At 40.8% G+C, this 21,496-nt stretch overlaps 1 protein-coding gene across 5 annotated transcripts in view; it reads left to right on the top strand.

Moving 5' to 3' along the window:
* The window catches only part of LOC309717931 (RNA-binding motif, single-stranded-interacting protein 3-like), a 162,899-nt gene that overhangs the window by 75,450 nt on the left and 65,953 nt on the right, over positions 1 to 21,496 (top strand). For 3 of the 5 annotated variants that reach the window (XM_082552862.1, XM_082552864.1, XM_082552860.1), the window contains 2 exons: positions 4,426 to 4,604; positions 15,080 to 15,138. In XM_082552862.1, the coding sequence (XP_082408988.1) occupies positions 4,426 to 4,604; positions 15,080 to 15,138 (238 nt within the window). The remainder of the gene's footprint in view (positions 1 to 4,425; positions 4,605 to 15,079; positions 15,139 to 21,496) is intronic. The other 2 variants (XM_082552863.1, XM_082552861.1) reach the window with 1 other exon arrangement.

The raw sequence follows: 21,496 nt of genomic DNA, 5'->3' as shown, positions 1-21,496 counted from the left end.
AGAAGCAAGCTCCTTTAAGCAATTACTTTGGTGTTTCTCCACCTCCAAAGAAATGTCAGGAGTCCGAACCGCAAAAGAAACGCGTATTCTCGGAAAAGTGGTTGCAGGAGGTGAGCTGGCTTCAAACAAATAATGAACGCACAGAGATGTGGTGCAGAATATGCTGTGAAAATCCCACTCTAGCTGACAAAAACACTGCCTTTTATATGTACACAAACACGCGTTGCAACTTCTTATCTGGTGCACGTCTTTTTATTTTGACAGCGAATGCGCACCTGCGGACCACTTATGTGCACCCCGGCTATAGTAAATTAAAGAGATCTGTCACCGTGACTCTTTGGGACTTAAATTACAGAAATCTGTCATTTTATTACTTTCAGGTAAAACTTGTGAAAATACAATTAAGTCCAAAACTTATGGCCTCATAAGTTTTGGACTTCCGATGGACGGTCAGTGCCTTGAAAAAAGTAACTACTTCATAGTAATTCCTCTGCTTTTGCTCTGAAATGTACACCAGCATCAGTCAGCAGCATGCATGTGCGTCACACTAAAGTAATATTTCGCAGCACGTTTGTGTTTCAGGACTCAGTTGTGCATGAAATCTGCAATAATCCCAGTGACTGTGTTTGCCTTGTGTGACAGTTTGTGTCGCTGCCTCTGAGCCTTTTTCCCAGTGTGAGAACTGCTCCACTGTACTAAGTGTGTCAACAATACCAGCTGAGAGGCAGCCTTCAGTCCACACACAGCAACTGCAGACTAATCCTTAAAAGAGAGAAACTGGATGAAAGCACGGAGGGAGGGAAGCACAGAGGAGGAAGAAATATAGAGCAAGCATATGGGAAAGTGGAAGGATGGAGATAAGAGCAAGAGACGGAGCGATGGTGGAGTTGAGCTTGACAGTGAAAGAGGGAGAGAGGAGAGGTGGAAGTGTGAATGCTAGAGAGAGAGAGAGGGAGACGGAACGATTTTAATGTTTCAAAGGATTTCCCTATCACAGTCTCTGACACATTACATACACAGCTCACTATCAGCCCAACCCTGACAGCTGCACAAATTGGCTGAAAGAGGTTCCCTGGGCAAGGCCTTTGATCAGGTTTGTGTGTGTGTTGTGTCAGCAACACGAGGGGAAGGGGAGAGGTTTTGTACATTTGTGCATACCTGGACATCTGCGTAGTGGAGTGAAGAAAGACTCTTTCTGCTCCAGATCAGTGTAATGAAATGAATGTACAAAGATAAGGCTAACTGTGTGCATGTTTGTTAATAGTCTAACAGTCTGGTTTTGCTTCATGAGCTTATATTGTGTTTACCATGCAGTGGTGTGCAGTGTGTTATCTTAAGCGTGTATAGCTTTTACCCCTGTGATATTTCTCCATAAGATTTCAGCCCGGTGTCTTTTATGTGTCTGACACTCCCCATCAACCATGTGTCTGTGTTATCTTTCCGAGGAGGTTGGTAAACAAACCCATTGTTGAAAGGCTCATATCGAGCCGGTCCGCTGCACAGTTCAGGCTTTGAGGCGGTGAGGTTTCCAATATCGTGATTGCAGACACCACATGGGGAAAAAAAGATATGCGCTTCTTTACTTTCCTCTAACAGTGACACATTATACAATAAACTTTTATAAAATGTCCTGAGAAAGCACACTTATGACAGACTTCACGTGAATTGTTGATTCTAATGATTGGTTGTTTAGCTTTGTTTGTCAAAAATGGTGTAAAATGACCATAATTTTAAAAAGTTTGAAATTGTGAAACCATTTGTCTATGACTCAAAAATATAAAGGCAATTATGTCCTGTCAACTAGATTGACTAATTAAGGAATTGATTATATTTAGCACATTTTAGTATATTATATAGTTCTGTTTTGTGTCTGAAGTGGCTGATACAAAGTTGTTGAGCCAGTATCAATATTCTTCTCAGTGAATACTGCTTTAGGAGTAGAGGCTGGAGATATCACGATATTTAAAGAAAATTTGCACTAACGATGCCTCTGATGATGCAGAAAAAATGATAAACGATGTTTTATGTTTGGAGCATGAGAGCAGCAGTAAGTAAATGAAGAGCATTTTCCATCCTCTTCCTGCGAGTTATTGTCATTGATGACACACTACCTAATTCAAAGTGTGACACTATTGAAATGAGGACCGGTAGCAGAAGCATTCTAATTCAACAGGGGCGACATAGCATGAGCCAAATATTAGAGCAAAAGTAGCCCAGCTGCTTTAGTTGAACAATAAACTCTTCAGGACCCTGGTCAATATGGTCACATAGTAAAACTGAAAAATACTTTATACCTGGGAAGCTGTTTAACCAGCTCTGTAAAGTTCTGCTTTTCCAACATTTAACTGTGTCAGTAATTTGCATTCACTGTTTGCCCATCCTGTCATACGGAGTTCAGCTTGCAATGCTTGGTTGGGTCTTTTTTTTTTTTTTTCTAACCTTTGCGTCGCATATCAGTATCTGCTCCATTGTAGCCTTGTTGTACTCGATGTGTTTTTCCCTCAAATAGTGAAACTCGTTGTTTCCACATTACCGGGAACAATTTTCTTGCATATTTTGCAAAGTAGCGTGCTGCTTTGGAGGTGATTTAAAATCGCTTCTGTTTTAGTAGCCAAAAATGATTCTTTCTCTCTGACATGCTTGGAATTGTTTCATTCATTGCACTGGTAAATGTAAATGTGTGGCATTGCTATAGCAACGATATGACATCTTTTTGACATTATCATGTAAAAATTTGTCGGTGGTATTGTGAAAAATGTATGGCGCAGCCCTAAATTGAAGTTATTCAGGAAATAACATCAAACTGCAAATCTCAGAGACACTGGTAATACAGAGTATTATTTGTCCCAGCTGTTAAACTGAAGTATTACCCAGCATAGCCTCTCTTTCACCTCTGCACTTTGTTTGTGTTTGAGCTGAAGTGTACAGGCTCGTTGTTGGCTGCTGGTGTGAGGTGCTGGCCTGTAAATGACATAAGCGCCTTCTCCTTTTACTCCTGCGTGTCTTCCATACATGTGTTGAATCCTGTTAGCGCTGTCTGTCTGAGCTGCTAGCATGCGTCTGAGTGTGTGTTAGGATTTGTGCACCAGCTGAGAGAAAATACAGGTAATGGATTAATATCAGAGCTGGCTCAGACTCCACATTGCTCTGTGGTGACAGCCTGTCATTATCACAAACACCGGCTCACACTCGTGCACGCACACACAAGCTCACACAAGCTTCCTTGCAATTGTGCATACATATCCACACACAACTCCAAATACAGGATTCACCTTAAGTATGTACACGCTTCCTTTCCTTACCTGTCTCTCATTTTCTCGTCATTACGGCACACAGTGCTGCTGCGCTGTGATCATCTCAAGCTGCAGCAGTTTCTTGAACTTGTTCTATCCACTTTCCAACAGTGGAACCAACACTGGGACTACACATCTTTGCGGTGTAGCTGTTTTCCTCCAAGGCAGCAGACGGAGTGTTTTGAATGCTGCTGTCATGTGGGCCATCAAGCTTGTTTGCTTCCTCCAAACTTAACCTAATAGTTTGCCTAAGGCAGCGGGCAGGCAGGGGTGGGTGTGCCTTCAGTGCCAGGCACTCATTAATCCTTGCACTGCTCTTCTCCCTGCCAGAAATGGTCATCTTATTAAGCCATTTAGTCAGTATTGAGCTGTGTAATTGGACAGTGGAGGCCAATAGGAAATGTTTGAGTAAGTTAAAGGTGATAAAAGGACCTTGCTTGATTTAAATGCTGTACAGCCTGCTCGGTTCACCCATGGCATAAATTTATTAATACAAATTATAGCGGTGTTTGCTTTAAGACTTTCTTGCCTGACAGTGGCTTGATACCTTTGCATTACAAGAGATGTTTTGAATATCTTTCATTTTTCTGGTCTACGTTTGCTTGCATTGTAACTAAGGTTAAACAACTAGAAAGCAATTTGTGCTGCTTTTAATGTTTGCTGATTTGTGCACACACACAAACAAACCTGTTTTTCATGAAAATTATCAATGGTTTGAAACATTTCCTTATCTAAATCACTGTAGAAGTCACTGCACCTTTACACTTCAGTCAGCGCTGAAAGGAAGTCCCTACTGCCTTGTCATTATGTGCAGAACCTTATGTGAAGATTCAGCACAGCACGCTATTGTTATTTGGGCAAGCCCCAGTGGTTGGGTACCATGAACATCACGGACTAATTTCAGATCTCTTGCTTTCCTAATTTTATGTACTTCCTCTAGAATAAAGAGATAATTGGGACAGGAAAAGATGTGGATGTGAGATTGGTAGATGGAATTTAGCTGAGGAGCGGAATCTGCAGTGAAGTACTTTTTTTTGTGGCGTTATCAAATACGTGATTCATGTGACACCAAACATAACAGTAAAGACCTAATGTGACGTTTGCCTTTCTGTGTGTTTTTCTGTCTTTGCAGCAGTCCTATGCCCCTCCCCCTCCACCCATGGCTCCACCCAGCCCTGGCAACACAGGAGGAGGAGGTGGTGGTGGAGGTCAGGGAGGAGGGCTAGTGGAGCAACTTAGTAAGACCAACCTGTACATCAGAGGCCTGCCGCCTGCCACCACCGACCAGGACCTCATCAAACTCTGCCAGCCGTGAGTTCTATTTTCTTCTACTGTCCCTGCCTTCGCTCTGCAGATGCATTAAACGTCCTCAATACAGCTGAGTTCAGTTCATTCCTGCTCAGTTCAGTTTAGTTCAGCTTGTGGTAATTAGTGTTGCGTGAGTGTGACAGGAGCTTATAATGGGTATCAACAATTTGCTCTTGACCCCTGTGTTCCTCCTCTCTGCTTCCTCAGAGGAAAAGACACAACCCAGCTGGGCCTAGCCCATCCGCTCCTTTCTGCCCTGCGTCATCTACACACACAAGGATAGATAATCCTCCTGTCCATCGGTGGAGGCTTGAAACTCCTCAGTCACACGAAGATTTACTTCTCACATGGATGACAATATGATGGATCAGTCCACATTCCATGTTAATAGTAATATAAATGAGCTGTGGGAAATTAAATTGCATCAAATTACCAGTTCAATCTAAAATTTGATGACTTGATGCAGCAACTATATTTGATAAACATCTGAATATTTTAGTAATGGCTGTATCTAGAGTGATTTAGAAGATTTCCATTGGAACTGATGAAGGCATATTTTCATTTTTAGCAGCTTTGTTACATCTGAGCAAACTCTGATCCAGCGTTTATTTTAACCCATTAGGCAGCTGTTTCCTGATCAGATTTTAGATCAGGGTTCTCATCATAGTGCCTAATCAGATTTAGACTAGGTTCAGAAATATACAGAGTTACTGTTTTGAAAAAACGATGAGACTTTTCAACATGATTTTGTTTTTCTAAGCTTCTTTTCCTCTTTTTAAGGGATCCTGTCACATTTGTTAAAAGCTAATTATTATAGACATTTAAAAAATATCAATTTATCTGTAATTGGAATAATAATACTACACAACAGCGGCTGTGATAATACTGTAGTGTACTTTTCCTGATTAATCACTGAATGTAGTAACTTAAGCTGCAAGAGCAGAAACACTTGACAGGTAATAGGGCCGTACTCTGTTAATTTCAGTATCTAGCTTTGTCCTTTTCTATTGTTTCTTTGTGTTAAAAGTTGGTCCTGCGCATTTAATCCCTACATATCCCAAATGTGGCTCAGGTGGTAGAGTGGGTTATCTACAAATAGGGACGTCGGTGGTTCGCTCCCTGGCTCGAGGTTATCCTTGGGCGAGGTACTGAACCCCAAGTTGCCTCTGATGGATCTGTCAGTGAGGATGTGTGCGTGAATGTTAGACAAGGTGCTTTGGTATAGGAGGGAAAAATGCGCTTATATGAATGTGTGTGAGATTTGGTGGTTGGTTACAGTAAAAAGCTCTATATTAGTACTGCTGCCATTTTCCATTTAAATTTTGTAAACAATTTAAACCTGCTTTTCTTATTTGCCTTCTAGCTTATGTTGGTCGATAATATCAAATGTAATTAGTGAGTTGTATGTTAATAATTATAGTGATTGCTTGTCTTGAAGCTATGGGCTTTAAATATTTTCAAAAGCAATTTGATTGTATAGATTTTGTGAAACAGAGAAGACGGATAAAAAATAAAATGCAAAGACACGTTCACATATGCACACACTGTATCTTTCCTTTCTGTGTGTCAGCTGCAGTTCAAGCCTGTTGTATTTCAGCTCAGCCCTGGAGGCAGTTCTGGAAAAACGGGGTGAAAAATGGGGGCCAATAAAAGTTTCATTAGAGGCCCAGTCAGTGTGCCAAGTGGCCAGTAACATTTAGGAAAGGTCATGGAGGAGTGGAGGGGTGCGTGTGCTGTTGGGCAGCATCATAGTGTTGGGTTTCTAACTTGCTCCAGCTTTTGGAAATAGAGTGGCAGCTTCCTGTCAGTCACTTACATGATATGCACGCATGCACACACAAACAGGCCTTTCTTTCATGCACAGTTGCAGTGAGTAACAGGAGGACAGTACTTACACTGATGCACATATACAGACATGCACACTCTTTCAATTCAGTGTCATCCATAATTGGTCGCCAACCATGGCTTTTTTTTTTTTGATTGTACCAAACCTCCCATCAGCATCACACACACCCTTACCATTCTTTCATCCTCCTCATTTCCTCCTTCCATCCTTTCCTCTCTGTCCGCCCTTCCCTCTCTCCCTCACCCCTGTTTCCCCCTTCTTTCTCTCTCTGTCTCCGTGCCAGTTCTCAGAGTGTCAGTGAAAAGTGCTGTTGTCAGCTGACATTTCCAATCACTCCCCCGGTCGCCAAAACTATGGACACACTTTTAACGTCTGGGGACAGAGCAGAACGTGAGCGGAATCTAAAGTGTAGCACAAGGGCAATTTCTCTCTCTCACTCACTTGCTTTCACTTCCCCCTGTTGTCTTTCTGTCTCTCTCTCACGCTTGATTCCCAGCTGTCTGTCTGCATATCGATCTATAACTTAATCTGTGGTTAAAACCTGCAGTGTAGCTCATGATGATCTTAAAAAAAAAAAAAGTGCTTCCTGTTGTGGTTGATGGATATGAAACTTAAACCTTACAAATATCTTTTTGTCCACACATTTCAGAGTTTCCATCTTAAATTTCAGTTTCCGTGATATTACTCATTACATCAGAGTGAAACTCATGGATTAAAAATGTTCAGCTGCTAGAGAAATCTGTTATGGGAGCCATATTGTTCAAACTGTAACCATATTGTAAACACCTGTACCTAGTCATTTTTTTTTAATGTGATTAAACTAGAGCCTGAGGAATATAGTATTTTTAAGACCTCTAAAAATTCCCTGGAAAGTGACAATTAATCTACCAGCATCTGGAAAGAGATCAGAGTTCCCCTATATTGGAAGTTGGAGTCAGCACTTATAACTTTTTTTTTTTCAAAGGGTTTTTGTCCAGTTTGCATTTATCAGATTTTAAAACATGATGAGTTGTAAATGTTAAAAAAAAATGAAAAGGCAGAGCTGACACCAAGACTTTCACTGGGATGGACAAGGTATCAACACAGGAATGAGTATATCAGAGGGACAACTCGGGTTGAAAGCTTTGGAGATAAAGTTAGAGAGGCAAGCCTGAGATGAACATGGGACATGTGCGGGCTAGAGAAGTGATAGTGGATTTATTTGACAAAGACTGCTTGTGAAGCTGCAATGCTGGAGGAAAAGAAAGACCACAGAAAGTTCATGGATTTAGTGAACAATGATATGCAGGGGGTTTTTATGACGGAGGATGCTTGGGACGGATGATCTGATATCCTCGTGTTGGTGTTGTTCCCACATCATCATAATAAATGTTGTTCCAGGTTCGATATTGCAAGTGACCAGGATACTGCTGAAATGCAACAAATTCAAATTGCTGGATTGGCAGACAGAGGCAGTTTTTCGCAAGTTAAGTAGATTTTTTTTAAGGTGTTTTTTTCCCCAAAGTCGCAAAAGTATGATGTCACAACAATGTGATTGGTCACTTGCAATGTTAAACCTGGAACAATATTTATTATGATGATATGGGAACAACACCGACACGAGGATATCAGATCGTGCGCTTGGGCCAGCAGGTGATGGAGGCAAACGATCCACTGTTCCATCCCTTAGAGCAGGGATGGGGGAACTCCAGGCTTCAAGGGCCGGTGTCCTGCAGGTTTTAGATGTGTCCTTGATCCAACGCAGCTGATTTAAATGGCTAAATTACCTCCTCAACATGTCTCCAAGTTCTCCAGAGGCCTGGTAATGAACTAATCATTTGATTCAGGTGTGTTGACCCTGGGTGAGATCTAAAACCTGCAGGACACCGGCCCTTGAGTTCCCCCACCCCTGCCTTAGAGTTAGCAGCTGGAAGAGGAAGTGCTTCTTGTGGTACATCGGCAAATGTCAGCTACCAGTGTACAGTGTACAGATAAATTAATCAGGCTCAACCTAAAATGTTTGCAAATGTTCGCCGAGCATTGAAAGGGCTCCTTATATTTTGAAGGTTTTAATTTTTTTATTTAAATTTTTTTATTTCAAGATTTAAACCAAAGCAACTGTAAAAAAATAAATAAAAAATGCCTGACTAATAACCAGCTGTATTACATATATCATGCACCAGTATTGGTCCAGTAAGATCTTCTGCTCTTTTGCTGAGCCTCCATATTGACGTGTCAAAGCAGCAAAATATTGTTATTAAAATGACTATATTCCTTTTCCAGGCTTTTGTGCAGTCTGGCTTTTTTTTTCTTAACCACTTAATGGCACCACAGAATAACTCGTAGTGCTTTATTCAAGACTAAAGAAGTCTGTTGGATGACTTTTTCTTCTTTTTGAGCAAATAATGTTGGATCTGATGCTCTCGAGGCCTTAATGTCTTAGAAATTATTTAAATGTTAAAAATAACCCTCTGCTTGTAAGATCCTAAATGAAATATTGAACTATCTGATCTGAAGCGTTGTGGTTAGGATGAAGTGGAGATGAAACTATATTTAACTCAGATTAGAGTTTGGTCTGACATGGATCACCACACAGCATTATCTAATAAAAGCAAACAAAAAGTTGATAAAAGACAGCTCTTTGTTTGTTGCTTATACTAGTGGCTGTTTACTCTGTCATGGACACAAATTACTTTTCTGCTATAATGCCAACTCTTGAATGTGCCACCTAACTGGAGAGCCTGGGAGCTTATGATTTACACTTCATGGAAAGGTCTTTTGGCAGACAAACCTAATGTTTCAGTGACATTAAGCCATCGTCTAAACTCACAGCGCATTGGCTTTTCATCATGGAAACAGTCCAAGACTTTATTTCTTCATAGTGCCTAAAGATGTTAAACTACATATGGGGAATGGATTTGAAGACTTCTGAAGCATTGCTGTCTCGGTCCTCCCTCTGTGTTTGCCTGTGTGAGTCTAACTGGCAGAGAGGGAGGAAAATGAGGGAAATGCGAGAGACAAGACAGCTGTATCGGATCCCCAATTAGGAGCTACCACACACAGAGACCAACCTGCACGTACACTAATGCATGCACAATCGCACACATGCAGACAAACGCACAAGTTCTGACAGAACTCGCACAATTTGCAAACGCAGAGGACGCGTACATATACATAATGTATATAAACACTCTTGGATATCCTGGAGAGATGCAGAAATGATGCACGTTGGTGTGGGTGGGAACTGTGGTTCAGAAGACATCAAACAGTGAGCATCCATAGGCTGACTGTGTTCCACAAGGGAATGAAAACACAGATCTGATGCTGTGAGGGCCCTCTGAGGACTGTCATTAACACTTCACTCACACACAGACAGGGTTGCACACAGATTTTGTCAAGCCTGCCAAAACGGGGTGCGTTGAGTTTCGTATCGACATCCCTCCTTAAATCTCGGCAGTCTAGAAAATGCTGTCAATTTCAGTGGTCTTGGCAAGGATTCGGAGGAGTTTCCATGTGTTGAGGAAGACACATGGCTCATCCTTGAAAGACTGTCATTCTAAAGGTCAGCTCTACCCCCCACCAAACTAACCCAGACTGATGCTACAGAAAGACATTCTTCTCTGGCTTAGCACAGTGTTATTCAGCTTTGTAGCATTTCTATGAAGCCAAAGAAAACAGATTTTAGGTTAGCTCAGTGTCCTCCAGCGGAGATGTGTCTTCCCCTTTGGATTGCATGAACTCTTTGATTTCAACCAAAAGTGACAAAAAACGAAGCAAAATCCGTCCCCTGCTGAGTCATCGGATTTCCGTATGTAGTAGCAGGTCACCATATTCAGCTGACAGCTCCTTCAATAGCACCTTGAATGTTCTGTGCTGTTTAGCTCTGGAGCGGATGCTGTTTATGATCTTCACGACGGGAGTCATTACGTGCTCGAAGCCGATCACCTTTGTGCATAACGCCTGCTGGTGAATGATGCAGTGGTATTGCATGAAGTTTGGGAACTCTGTGTCACCTTTACAGTGAGCGATGAATCCTGTATGTCGGCCGATCATAGCAGGAGCCCCGTCGGTAGTCACTGATACCTGCTTTTCCAACGGTACCTTTTTCTTCGCGAAAACTCCTTCACCGCGTTATAGATGTCAACTCCCTTCGTAGTTGTCTTTAGCGGCAGTAGTGTCAGAAGTTCTTCTTTTGTGGAGAAACCATCAAACACCATCTGGATAAAGACCATCAGCTGTGCTGCACTGCTGCTGTCCACGGACTCGTCACACTGGATGCTAAACCACCTGCACTTTGCCAGATCCTGATCCAACTGATCGGCCAAGTTCCCGGACATAGCCGACACTCTTCTAACGATTGTAGTTGCCCCCAGCTGGACATCGGAGAGAGTGGAGATTATATCGTTTCCATATTTCTCGTCTTTAAGCATAGTTTTTGCAATTATCATCATTGCTTCTTTGAAAACCTCCCCGTCTAAAAATGCCTTCTTTTTCTTAATCATGAAATGTGTAGCTCTAAATGAGGCTACGGTTGCTTTTTGGGAGGTTTTTTTTGCTCAAACCTGTCTTTAGCTCGCGGGCTTTTTCCACTCGCAGTGTGCTGCCCTTTGGGTAGTTAGCATGGTAGCTTGTGTGACACGTTCGGAAATGTCTCTCCACGTTGTGCTGCTTTGCCGTTGCCACAGCCGCCCCGCAAATGAGACACACCCATGAATCTTTCACAGTGGTAAAAAACTCTTCCTCCCATTCACTGTGACAATGATATGTTTTCTTCTTCTTCTTTTTTCCGCCATTTTTTCCTTATCTCTTCACCTTTGCTGGTCTTCACGGCAACTGTTTCCATGGAGACCAGCTAGAGCTCATCTAATATTTAATAATAATTTTTTTTTAATATATTATCTCTAACAAATTGACACCAATGCAATTGTGATTTAAAAAAAATGGCAAGAAAAAATAAAAATAGATGCAGCTAACTGGTAAGTTGTTATGGTGAGCTATTTTTAGAACAGGCCCGCGGGCGACTCATGTGGTCCTTGCGGGCGACCTGGTGCCCGCGGGCACCGTGTTGGTGACCTCTGGGTCAGAGAAATGGCAACTCCCTTGCCCCAAAAAGCCCAACTAAGAGCTACATCTGACTCCACAGGCCTCAGTTAGTGTGTAAAATGCTAAAATTTGTGACAATACAATTAGGAAAAAGCCTGAACTAGTGTGAAAGGGTTTCCAAGAAAGAGCCTCTTCTCCCTAAAAAGAAAATGACAGCTTAGATTTACAAAGTCGCATCTGAAGAATCCACAAGATTTCTGGAACAAGACTTCTGTCCTTTGGACAAGCAAGACCAATATAGAGATCTGTGGCAAATCAGCACAAAAACCTCATACCAACTGTCAAACACTGTGGAGAAGGGGTGATGATTTGGACTTGTTCTGCAGCCACAGGACCTGGGTATCTTGCAGTCACTGAGTCAACTATCGAGTCCTCTGTATACCAAAGTATTCTAGGGTGAAATCTGAAGCCGTCTTTCTAACAGCAAAAGCTTGGCCCAAAATAGTTCATGCAACAGGGCAATGATCCTGTGCAAAGTAGGAAATCTACAACAGAACAGTTAACAAAGAAAAAAATTAAGATGTTGCAATAGCCCAGTCAGTCCAGACCTCATCCTGACTGAAAAAAGAGAGCTGTGCATAAACAAATGTCCACAGACCTCAATGAACTGAAGAGACTGAAACAGTCATACAGAAAATGTATTTTGTTTCTCTTTCCAAAGTATTTTGTTAAAGGACTCTGTGTAATAAGCCTTGTGGTGGTGTTCATCTGAGGGTTGTCTGAAACCTTAGAATTAATAAGGGTATGTTTTTTCTTTTGGCTCACCGTGACTTTTCAGGGATTTAACTCAAACTTCTAGCCTGTAACCTGTCAATACAAATTTACTTTAAAATACAGTTAAAATACAGAAAGAACAGAATAATTGACAATGAAAATAATAGGTGTAACCCTCCATTTGGTGCTTAGGAAATAGAGAAAATAATCTAATTTCTTCTAATGAAAGTTACACATGTAGCCGTAGGTTATACCAATTTTTTTTTTTTTTGCTTCCTGGAGAATTACTTTAAATTAGAAGTAAAATTACATCCCCAGATATTTTTCAGAACAAATTTCTCTATTTTTTAGGCACAATGGAAAGTAATTGATAAGGAAGTGCTGACCTTTCCTTTCTGGCTCCTTGTAGTCTTTTATTGGTATGTTTTAAGTATTTCAGTAGTTTTTATGGCTCTCTTACGTGTCATTGCTATTGATTGAAGTGTAGGTCGATGTTATTTGGTTTCTGTTGGAATCAACCAAAATGTTCCAGTTGGGACTTGAAGAGGACATTCTGCACTTTCCTCTCCTCTTATTCCATCATCTAAAATTTCCTCACTTAACCATCTGATCTGTTATCAATACTTTTTTCCATTTCTTCTGCACAATAGTAGATTGTTGTAGCTGTCTGGATAAAATGAAATGTTGCCATTGAATCACAGATTTGGATGGTGCATTGTTGTTGTAATAGGACATTTCCCTAAGGCCATGGCGTCATCCTCTCTCTTCTCCTCTCCTCTCGCTAACCTGCGTAACTACAGAGGGAACAGGTGGACATACAGTCTGACAATAATGTACCCAAACATGGAAACATGTTTTTTGTTTTCCTCTTTTTGAAATTAGACCAGTGCGACCATTTTTTATTTTTATTTTTATTTTTTTTCCCTCTTCAAGATTCATAGTGTAACTACCCAGGCACCCCCATCCCCCCACACCCCCGCTGTCCAGAGTCTGGATATGTTTCAGTCTTCTGCTGGGAAAAACAAGTTGGCAAAACACGTGGATGATGTATGAGATCTTTGACATGGATTCAAACTTCCACAAACATACTCTGTCACACACGTAATTACACCTACACAAGTATTTGCATGCTCAAGTGTTCGGTCACATGCACTTGAGTCATGCTGATGTAGAAGTCACTGAGAGTTGGTCTTGCTATTGCCAGATGGTGTGTGTAGTGTGTGTGTGATTACTGCTTTGGTGTAGGTTTTTTCTTTTCTTTTTGATCTGTGCCGTTGCGTATACGTGTGGGCGATTAGCCTTGTTTTCTTCAGAGTGTTTTTCACGTCTGCAGCCGTTGGCTGGCTCCACCAGCCGCAGGCCAAAGACCTTATTTACCACCAGCTATGACTTTTGGGAAAGAAATGGTATCAGCCAAACAGATTTGATTTCAGCCCATCACAATCAGCGGGTTTGTAAATACCATTCAGATATAGATTTAAATTGCAGGAATGAAAATGTGTGAAAACTGAGTGTTGTTCAAATGTTTGATTTTTGACAAAAAACAGTGATTTTTCTCTCTGCCAATTGCGAGATCATACGCTGCTCATCTGTCATGTTAGGTGTGATAGCAGTCCTTTAAAGCCTTTTTTCCTGTCCCAATAGAGTTTGATATGAGGCTGTCAGGCGAGCTAGACTCGGTTCTCTTCTTCTTAATGACAGAGTTGGCTGACAGAGACTCTCCTGATGCTGACAACTAAATGATCTCTTCTTTATTAAACACCTCTTACTATCTCTCCATCTCCCCCGGACTATCTCACTTCCTGCTCGCCTTGAGTATCTTTTTATCTTTTGACTGACTGCTCTCCCTCTCCTTGTCTATTTCACATTCCTTAGTCTCTCCAACCCTTCCGCTGCTTTTCTCACCTCCTTTGCTAGTAGGAAGCTTCTGCATTGTTTTCTCATTGAGTTGTTTTTGCTTCTACCTTCATTGTTTCCCTTTTTTTTTTCTTTTCTTCCCATCTCTCAAACAGAAGAGGGAATATACTTCCATCCTTTACCTGGGGCTATCAGCCAGTCTGCTAGCCAGTCGGCGAGCTTGTCGGGCAGAGTGTCAATCTGTTTGATAGTCACTCAGCCAGCCAGTCAGTCATTGTGCACCAGTGTGAAAACATTAATTAAAAGTCTCATCCACAAAGCCAGGCAGTGATCCAGGCTGATCTCAACAATTCAAGCTTTCTGTCTTCGTCTTTTTCTGACTCTACCTTCCTTTCTGTCTCTGTTATCCTCTCTCTTCATACCTTCTCAGCCTCTTTCTGGGTTTTGTCTGTTTCTTTCTCCTCTTTCCTTGAGCACTAAAAGACTGGTCTGATAAGAAACATTATTAACTTCTTTCTGAGAACCCAAGAACAGAAAGCTCGAGAATAGAAGTGGGATGTGGGGGGAAAATAAGGAAGTAGACAAAGAGAGAGGCAGAGGTGTCAAACATAAGAGAGTAAGGTGGTGAATCGGACAGGAGACATTAAAAGTTGGTAGAGGGAGCAGATGGAGGGACGGACTTTTTGTTCCTCCATCTGCTGGATGGAGGTTGTGTGTCTATCTTGTTAATAATTCTGACGCAAGTCATCCTGTGGTGACCTTTTGGTGTACATATTTTGTGGTAGTCCATCACTGCGTTGTTTCCTTTGACTGGACCAAACTTGTGACTCAACGATAGACCAGAATTATAACCCTGCAGCTCTGCCTGCAGCACAGCTAAATATTTACCCAAGACTCAAATAACTAATATTGATCCAGATGTTAAAAATGGGCCAGCAGCAAATCAGAATGTTACATTGTTGTTGTTTTTGTTTTGCAGATATGGGAAAATTGTCTCTACAAAGGCCATCTTGGACAAAAACACCAATCAGTGCAAAGGTGAGTGAGTTTCATTCTACTTGTTTCTGCAAGGATGCAGTATCTGCACTCTACTTCACAACCTCAGGTCTTGATTTGATATTTAAGTCTTTTTATTTATAGAGACCATTTCCTTTACTTAAACACCGACAGTGTAAGTCCATGTGTTGGAGAACACACGGCCGCTGACTATAAAGGCCATGTTATCCTTTAATCTATCGTAATAATGCACTTCTAGAGAATCTCTATTTTGCTTAACTTCACCGTGATGATGATTTCAGGATTGCTCTCTAATGATACTCAGAGTTGAGCGCATTTTGAAAGCAAGCTGTTGGTATTGTTGTCGTATGCAAAATCAGGATGGGGAACACCAGACAATAGACACAATATGTTTCAAATCGTCTCTGCGGTAAACGGGGCTCACTCAAGTGTCCTCTGATGAGGGTCTGCTTGATTGTTAGAGTGGTCTGAACAAAGCACTAATCAATATGATTGTAGTCGTCTGTTTTGAAGAGGCACACAAGAGCGTGCGTTCAGAATGATTGCTGCTCATCTGTCAGAGCTGTACTCAAAGGTATCCTGACACGGTTTAGGACAACAGCACAAAGGTCCTGTAATCACAGTTTCAGGTTGGACGGTGTGAGTGAAGGAAAACCCAGACTGATTGGTTCTGATAGGAGAAATGTTAATGTGAATTTTAAGTCTTCATCTGTGCTGATTACTTAGGATAAAATATTTTGATTCCACTCCTGCTTGTCTTAACATAATAATGGGAAAACCAAATCTCAGTAAGGCTCCTCTGGAAAGTCTTTTACTTCGCTCATTATCTTGAATCTTTCTAATTGGCTAGTTATGTAAATCTTAAACTTCATCTTGCTGCTACCTGCTTCACCATCACATAATCAAATATGGCTTGGGAGTCTTGAGCGCATATTAAAATGCCTTTCCTGACTGCTTTACAGCACAGCCAAAGGAAGGGAAGAAAATTCTATAAGTCCAGTGATAGTTATCAGTTATTCTTTCTCGGCTCATTAATTTTTGTCATTGGTGTTTTGTGAAATGAGTTTTTCAAAACCTGTTTCAGTATGGCCTCCAGTTCATAATTGTGATGTCTGCCAATTATGTCTTCGTGTTCATGCTTCTTTATAGTATGGAAAAGTTATCATTTTTGATCGTACTGCACGAGTGCTTACAAATTAAATGGAAAACGAACGTAATTTCTGCTTTCAATTATATTTCCTGGATATGGGTGATGATATGGTTTCATTGTTCACCAATCCCAGGCAAACACAGTTTATTTGAAAGTCTAAAGCTTATTAGTGTTTACCAGTGCTGTACTTTTGTATAAAAATGCTGTTAGGAGCACGTCAGTGAGCCACGATATTGGGTGAGATCTCTCTAATGGATGCTGACACTCTGTTTCCAACCTGTGCACATCTGGTGCTCAAATACATCGGCTATGTATCAATCCATGGTAGAAAGTAGTCCACAATATAGATTTACACCTATTATAAAAACATTGTGGAAAAGCTGTTTCGGCTAATACAATATGTTTGTGACTTGGGTTTTAAACAACCACATGGGAAGATAAAAAATTATTAAATGAACAGTTATGTATTGACTTTTCTTTGCAATAAATAAAATAAAAGACTAAGATTAATGCCACATGGTGTCAATTTTGACTCATTGGCACTTCATTAAATATACCTGTGCATCTGCTAATCAACTCGTATCCAATCGGTCAATCACATGGCAGCACCTCTATGCATTTATGCATGTAGACGTGGTCAAAACAATCTGCTGAAATTGGACCCAAAGATGCTTTACGAAGAAAAGGGAGAAACGTGATTTAAGTGTCGTGTTGTTGTTCAGACAGGTTTTCTAGGAATTTCCATTCAGTTGTCTTTAAGGTTTCTAGCAAGCAGTCTAAAAGAGAGAAAATAGCCAGATATTGAGCTAATAGACAGGCAGCCTAAACCTAAAACAACACATTGAATGTTAAAGCAGATGTGCAAGAAGACCACACTACCCATATGGAAAAGAAATAGTAAAAACATATATGATTTACTGATGTATAAATCATATAAGCCTTACATGATTTACTCATGAAAGTGGCCACTTTCTCATTACTTTCATATATATTTTTTAGTAAGTATACAAAACATACAAGTTTCATTATATGATTTTTCAAGGAATTTTATGTGTTTTCACTCTTGTATGCTTTTCATACAAGTTTCATACAAGACAGATAAAAACTTTATAAGATTTATATATATCTTTTCCATATGGGTATGCACCACTCCTGTCAGGAAAGAACAGAAACTCGGGTTACATTTTAAACAAATAGAAGATTGGAAAGATGTTGCCTGAATACTCTCAATTTCTGCTTTGACATTTAGGGGATGTGGTCAGAATTTGGCATAAACAACATGAAAGCATGGATCCATTCTGCCTCGTATCAACCGTTCAGATTAGTTGTTGGTGGTGTGATGGAGTTGAAGATATCTTCTTGGCACACGTTGGGCACCTTAGTACCAAGTGACAGTCATTTCAGTGCCACAGTCTACCGGAGTATTGTTGCTGACTATGCCCCATTCCTTTATGACCACAATATACCCATCTGCTGATGGATGCTTCCCGCTGGGTAATGTGATATGTCACAAAGCTCAAATCATCTCAAACTGGTTTCTTGAAGATGGCAATGACTTCATTGTGCTCAAATGGCCTCCACAGTCACCAGATCTCAATCCAATAGAGCAGCTTTGGGATGTGATGGAGTGGGAGATTTGTATCATGGATGTGCAGCCAACCAATCTGCAGCAACTGTGTGGGGCTATCACATCTCTGTAGAATATTTCCAGCACATTGTTGAATCTGTCCCAGTGAAGAATGGATGCATTTATAAAGGCAAACTGGCCTTCCCACTACTAATAAGGTGTACCTAATGAAGTGGCTGAGGTTGGACCCTATTACTATGTGGGTTTTATATTTAGAGTCCAGAATTTGTAACTGCACAGACTTTTATTTCTCTTCTGGGTTCAATTTCAAGTCAGATAAAAAGTTTAATGAATAAAATTTTATTCTAATAAGAATAAAAGTCAGACTGTGACTTAACAGTCTGCAAGCTGTTCGATTTTTTGCAACGTCAGTTAATGGCTTCAGACCAAAGAAGACAAATTGACAGCTTGTTTTAATCACATTCACTCACATTTTGTTTGGCACTGTTGACTAATCAATCCAGAGAAAAGTTCACGCAGCTCGTTGCCTGTAATAGTCAGCATGGGAGGTAAGAGCATACACGAAGCTGGTGTCTTTGTTCCTTGTAAAAAATGAATAAATAAAAATTACATTTGAAAACTTGCCACCCTGTCCTAGTTATATTGCAGACATGACTAGGGAAACTAAACATGTACAACAAGCTATGAACTGATGCACAATATTTAATGCACAGTCTACCATAATACACTAGCTGCAGCAGCATAGGCGATTACAGGCTGTGGCTCTCATCAGCAATTTCGCTGCTTGTGATGTAGACTTCATACATCTTTTAGCCAGTTGTTAACTCACAATGAAGGAGTTTCATTATCAGTCGGCCATTAGAGTGCCTTACAACCGGATAAGTGTTGGTTTGATTGCAAAGGCATTCAGTAGGGACAAGATAAGTGCTTAGCGTGACTAAGAGAGTACAAATTGGCACAGAGAGCTCTCTTGGAAAGGGAGGGATGGATGGGTGGAGGCACAGAGAGGTGGAGGGACGGGGTAAAAATAAACTGGGGCTGACAGAAAAGGAAGGAGACCCTTTGAAACTGATGATTTAGCAGACAGCCTTTTCTTTTCAGGAAGACTATGCAGAGAGCCAGAAAGCATGAAAAATGTAGTCAAAGAGACAGGTACATAAATAAAGCCATCTTCCCCTGCAGTCCGAGGAGACGCACAGTTTGATTGGTTTGCATACTTTTGCTGTCATGCGGGAACCATGTGATCTCAGTTTCTGTGATGTTTTTCTTGGTCTTTATCCCTGAAAAATTGATGTTTCGTCTTCAGGGCAATGTAAATATATTGTTTGATGCCATGAAATGAGATGCACTGTTTTTAGAATTACTGTTTAATTAAGTAAACAAAGAAAATAAAAGTTTTACTTTATTCTCTGAAATAAAAGTATTATGTTTGTAGAGTCCTATGCTTTGTTGGGAGCTCGGTGTTAAATACACTGGCAGTTTTGTTGTTAGCGGGATCTCTGAGGGAGGGAGAGTGTATGCTGCACAGGATAGAGGAAGGGAGAGGAAACCACTAGATTGTAAAGGACTTCCATTTCCTAAAGCAAGCACCCTCCCTCTCACTGTCTCTGTGTCTCCAGTAGAATCCCCCCCTCCCTTAAAATTCAGTCTGCCTGTGCCTCTCGCTTGCCCTCTGTTCCCATCTCACTGCAACCCCCAAATTCCTCCATTGCTTCGTCTCTTTCTTTGAGTTCCTTGTGTTTCCTTGTGTACTCGGGCCATTAGAATATGCTAACCAAGGCCAGGAGCTCAGGAGATTGGATTGAATCTAGTGGTGTTTGTGTGTTCATGCTCATATTTATCTGTCCTTCCATCGGTGTCTATGAATCATTTGTGCATGTTTGTGTGCACTTTATCACTTTTTGTATTATCACAAGTGGAATATTTGTTGGAGTGACCACAGAGGAGAGGGTCAAGTGCACAAACATGAATGATTAAATGTTTTAGATTTTCAATTTTTGTTATGTAGACTTATAACATGTGTTCAATCACATTCACATTTTGTTTGAATAGAAAGCACACAGTCTTTCAGTTAAGATTTGGCATCTCAGGACATAGTAAAAATAACATGGTCCTTACACCATGTAATTATTTAACAAAAACCTAAACCAAAATGCTGCTTTCATTAAGAGAAACTAAGACTAAAAAATCATTTGGAATTGATCATGTGATCATCAGTAAGTGAGAGCACACCTATAAAAGTAGTTTGCTGGTCTGGAGCATTCAGATCTGTGTGTGTGTGTGTGTGTGTGTGTGTGTGCGCGCGCGCGCAGTGCCAGCAATCTGGGAATTATCCAGACAATTTGACATCCATTAATCTTCAGTGAGAAAAATTTACAAGTGGAAAATATTCAACAGAGTCACCAATCTTCCTAGGAGTGGACCTGCCGAATGCACCCCTATTCACCTCAGACTGTGCAATTCTGATAGAAACTGCAAAAAACCCAAGAGCTGCATCTCAGTCTCTACAGGCCTCAGTTAGCATGTTAAAGTCAAAGTGGAGACCTTTGGCCATAATAATTTGTTTGGGCAAAAATCAAGAACATCATATGACTACTAACGCCTCATACCAGCTGTCAAGCACAGTGGTGGTGATTTGGGTTTGTTTTGCAGCCACTGTGTCAACCATAAACATTTGTATAACAAAATATTCAAGATATTAATGTGAGGTCAAATGTCCAACAGCTTAAGCTTGTTCCAAATTGGGTCATACAAAAGACACCAACAAATCTACAACAGAATATCTGAAAAAGAAAAGGTTTTTCCGTGGAGAAGTGGAAGTCCAGACCTCAACCTGAAACTGTATTCCTCCAGAAATATGCAAGAGACTAGTACAGAAAAGGATTACTTCAAGTTAGTCAAGTAACTGTTATTCTACCAGAGTCATTTTTACTTAGGTTATTACTTAGGTAACAACACAGTTTAATATGTTAAACCTGCTATGTAAAAACCTTAGAATTGAGATGCTCTTTTTGGGGGGTGGGGGGGTACTTTCTTTTTACCATGACTGTATTGTATGATTTACAAATTACAAAGTGGACAGAAGTTTGTTGTATTCACCAGCAGAACTGTCCATCAGCTTGAAAGGCAGGCATATGCTCGTCAATTCAACAAGCGTCCAGGCTTCTGAAGTGTCCTTGAGGAAGACAATGAATCCCTACCAGCTTCTAGGGTGCACTCTGTCACTGATACTTGACCTCAGACCTCGCTGGAGAGAAGGCCAAATAGATGTTCAGAAAACAGAACTCTCCTTGAGTGATGAATAGATTCAAAACAAATGGCACATTCTCTTCAAGGCTGATGTTTTGTCAAACCTAACCAGTCAGTGAGATGAGCACTTTGAGGAAAAAAAAAACTGTCTCCATCATTCTTGCTTAAAGGAGAGTGAATGGTGCCAGGGCTGAGCAACACACACCTGTGCTAGGAGAATAAAATGCACACTAATTCCCTGAGGTCTTTAGATGTAAGGACCAACTTAAATGTGCAAGGCAGAGCAAGATTACACGCCAACAACTACAACTCAGTATTTTATTTACAGAGCGCGTACAAGGCTCCTGAGACACACTCTTGTGCTACTTTAGCACAAGAACGTGTTGGATATG

The sequence above is a fragment of the Aulonocara stuartgranti genome (assembly GCF_965226115.1).
Source record: "Aulonocara stuartgranti genome assembly, chromosome: 11".
NCBI lineage: Eukaryota > Metazoa > Chordata > Actinopteri > Cichliformes > Cichlidae > Aulonocara > Aulonocara stuartgranti.
This window is presented reverse-complemented; position numbering and strand designations above follow the sequence as displayed.